At 38.3% G+C, this 4,014-nt stretch overlaps 1 protein-coding gene across 1 annotated transcript; it reads right to left on the bottom strand.

Moving 5' to 3' along the window:
- Nucleotides 1–2,487: 2,487 nt before the first annotated feature.
- Nucleotides 2,488–2,868, bottom strand: LOC130949884 (uncharacterized). The gene has a single exon (XM_057878491.1). The coding sequence runs from the start codon at nt 2,866–2,868 to the stop codon at nt 2,488–2,490; it is 381 nt and encodes a 126-aa protein (XP_057734474.1).
- Between the last annotated feature and the right edge of the window lie 1,146 nt (nt 2,869–4,014).

Here is a 4,014-nt window from a genome sequence, read left to right as displayed (position 1 = left end):
TAAGTTAAGAAATCATAGCACTTGCGTTCTTTTTTATTTTCGGTTTACAAAGGGGCAAAGGCCCAAGAAAAGAAAACTACATTCTAAATTTCTAATGGTTCTTTTGGGTTAAGAGACTCTAAGAGCATCACCTAGCAAATAATGATCAAGACTTATAGACGGAAAATTTCAGTATTTGATAGTAATAGTATAGTCTTGTTTAAGACTATAATTTGTTAATCAGTCTGCACAAGAATTAGCTTCACGGTAGATGTGATTGATAATGATTTGTCAATTTCTAGACAGAAGATTTTGTATTCTGCTATACAAGATTGAGCCTGATTTTATGCTATTTTCCCATTTTTTTATGCTATCTGTAACGGATTTGGAGTCACACTCCAAATATACATTTTTGAATTCCAGGGTCCAAGCAATTTCTAGTCCGATGCATAAATTCCAGAGCTCTGCCATAAACGCGAAGCATTCACCCAAATTCTTGATGAACCCTATAATCCACTGACCTTGACTATTTCTCAGTAGTCCCTCACATCCTGTCTTTCTACAGTTCTTTTTAGCAGCACCATCAGTATTAATTTTAATCCAGTCCTCTGGTGGTGGATATCATTTTATGTTTGTTTTGTCAGCCATTGTGAAGATCTTGTTTTTGTTTTTTGTATAAAAAATTTCTTGAATGAGCTTGGCATGATCATGAATGATTCTATTTGTTGTGGGAGGTCTTTGAAAAGGGGTTGAAAGATTTCCAAGTTCCTCCATTGCCAAAATTTCCAACACGTTACTACAAAGATGTTCCTCCATTGAGTCTGCCCAGGTCTCCCCAAGTTCAACTCTAGACAAGTGTATATCCAATTTTTGACAGGTTGGTTGTAGAACAGATTCATTGCATTCGGCTTAACCAGCTTATCCCAAATCGATTTTGTCCCTCGGTAATCCCGAAGGACATGAATAGTATTCTCAATGTGGTTTTGACAGTGTTGGCACATAGGTGAGATACCATCTGTGTCTCTTATCATTTGTGAGCAGTGTATCATGTGTGGCTTGCTATATGAAAAATTTTATTTTTTCCGGTCCTTTCCAAGACCAGATTTTTTGCCAAACCTTCTCGTGGCCGGCGGGGTGTTGAGAGAGATTTTGATAAGCTGATTTTACAGAAAACCGACCATCCGGAGAATGCTTCCAACCTATACTATCGGGAGGATCCGTTCTCCTAGGAGCAGGCATAGCAACAATTTGAAGAAAGCTTTCTTCTGTTACTAAATTTTTAAGCTCGTCATATCTCCATTCACCTTTGTCATCCACAAAATCACTCACTCGGGCATTGATTCCATCAATATTAGTGTTTGGATCCTTGTAATCAAGAAGGCAGCCATCCTTATGGAGCCAGGAATTAGTCCAGAACTTTGTGTTTTGGCCATTGCCTATTCTATGGATCACTCCTTTCTGTATTTGAGGCCAAAGTCTATGCAAGGCTTTCCAGAAGATTGAACTACCACCTGAAATGCTTTCTCTCGTGTTTCCATATTTTTTCCAAAGAATCTTGGCCATAGAGAGTTTGGATTATTAATCAGGTCCCAACACAACTTCATCAAAAATGCCGAGTTCATCAAATCCAGTCTTTTGAAGCCTAAGTCTCCAGCTTCTTTTGGTAAACAATAGTACTCCAATTGACAAGGTGAGCCTTTTTTTTGTTAGTCATTCGATCACCAGATAAAGCTCCGCTGAAATTTTTCTATTTTATTGCAAATATTCTTTAGAATTTTGCTATGTTGCATCGTGAAATATGTTATAGGAGTAATGGCAGATTGTGCAAGTACTACTCGTCCAGCCACTGAAAGACATTTTTGCTTCCATCCCTTCAATTTGTTCTGAAGTTTTTTTAGAATATGCCCATACTTCATCTTGCTATCTCGACCTTCCATTATATATTCCCCAAGGTATCTTCCTATTTCTTTTGTTTCTTCAAACCCTGCAAGCTGAATTATCTCTCTTCGGGTGCTTTCAGGAACTTTCCTGGAGAAATATACCTGGGTTTTTTGGGAATTGACAATCTGTCCAGAGGCTTCACAGAAGTTATTCAAACAATTTTTGATGATGTTCATTTGTTCATAGCTTGCTTCTGCAAACAACATAAGATCATCAGCCAACATCAAGTGGGAAATAGTTAGCCCACCCCTTCCCAGAGAAAAGGGTTTCCACTTGCCATTCATAACCATATCTTCTATAAAATGAAAAAGTCTGTCTAAATATATCACAAAATATAGGGCGAAAGCGGGTCTCCTTGTCTAATGCCACAGGAAGGAAAGAACATTTTTGTTACTTCTCCCTTTCACAGACCACAGCACCTGAAAGCTAGTGGTACAGATGCATTGCATGACAATTTTAATTATTTCCAGGGGAAGGGAGAAGTCTGTTAAGCATTGCTCAATAAAAGCCCAGCTAAGGTGATCATAGGCTTTTTCAAGATTGATCTTGATAGCCATGTAGCCCTTTTTACCTTATTTTTTTTCTCATAGAATGGGTGATTTTCTGTGCAACAGTGATATTATCTTGGATCCTCCTCCCAGAAATAAAGCTGGATTGAGCCGGTGAAATTCTATTGTCAAGAATGGGTTTGATTCGACTGCCTATGATTTTTGTAATTGTTTTATATGACACATTGCATAAAGCAATGGGTCTGAGTTGGTTAACAAAATCAGGTTGGTTTATTTTTGGCACAAGAGCAATGAGAGTGTTGTTCACATCAGCTATAGCTTTGGGGACTTGCCAACTATTCATAACAAACTCTTTCAGGCTATTTCCAACAACGGTCCAGTTTTCTTTGTAGAAACCTGCAGAGAGTCCATCATCCCCCGAAGCTTTTAGAGATCCCATTACAAGGACCGCTTATTCAATTTCCTCAGGCCTGACACAAGCTCTCAGTTTGGGAATGTTGTCTTCCTCTAGAGAGGGTAAAAATTGTTAGTATCAATAGCACAGTTTCTATTGCAGTTAAGTTTCTGGAAGCGACTTTGAAAATGAAGGATAACGTGAGTCTTGAGATCCTTCTGATTATCAATCCACTCCCCGCTAGGTCCACGAAGTTTGAGGATCTTGTTGCGGCGTCTCCTAATGATAATTTTTGTATGGTAATATTTGGTATTACGGTCACCTTCTACCATCCAAGTTTCTCTAGATTTTTGGAGCTAGAAAAATTGCTCCTTATCCAGAATAGCCTCTAATTCTTTGTTGAGTTCTTCTTCAAGGCTGTCTAGGAATTCACTTCTCCCATATTTTGGGAAATTTTGTAAGCCTTTCAATCTACTATGCACCGACCGTTTCTGATGGAAAATATGGCCAAAGGTCTGATGATTCCAGTCCTTTATCTTATCTACAAAATTTTGGATAGAATGAGCTAAAGGCTGGTCCTTGTGCCAATTTTCATTCAAGAAGGAAGAAAAATTTTTGTGTTTGCATCCACATATATTCAAAACGAAAAGGCTTGTTCCTAATGGATTGGTGGTTATCTTTGCACTTGATGAGAATTGGATGATGATCTAAGCGGATTCGAGGGAGTGTCACCACAATGGCTTCTTGAAACAGAAGGCGCCAATCAGCATTGCAAATGGTAACAAACTTACGAATCTCTTGCTTGTTGGCCAATGGTGGGCTCCTTGATGTCGTAGGTGAAGGGGTGGAAAGAAAGAACTTTTTCTTCTCATCGTACATTTTTGGGTTAGCCAAGAGGGTCTCAATGAAGAAAGCCTTCAAACAAAATATGTGATTTTTTTCTTTTAAAATTATTATTCCTTAACATAGACTACACATTAATAATCATTTGTTTACGGCTTACAAACGTTTCTCATATGAGCAACCCTATATATCATCGTGCTCCAATGGAACCTTTGCGGAGTCCAGGTATACTAACTTGCTGTTGGTGAAATCAACCACCATCAAATACCAATGACGATCTTTATTGAGGGGAACATATATGTGAGTGATATGATCGGCATATCCCATGAAGTTGGTCTTTATAAACTC

Source organism: Arachis stenosperma, chromosome 9, assembly GCF_014773155.1.
Source record: "Arachis stenosperma cultivar V10309 chromosome 9, arast.V10309.gnm1.PFL2, whole genome shotgun sequence".
NCBI classification, from domain to species: Eukaryota; Viridiplantae; Streptophyta; class Magnoliopsida; order Fabales; family Fabaceae; genus Arachis; species Arachis stenosperma.
Note: the sequence above shows the minus strand (reverse complement) of the source record. Positions and strands in the feature narration are given on the sequence as shown.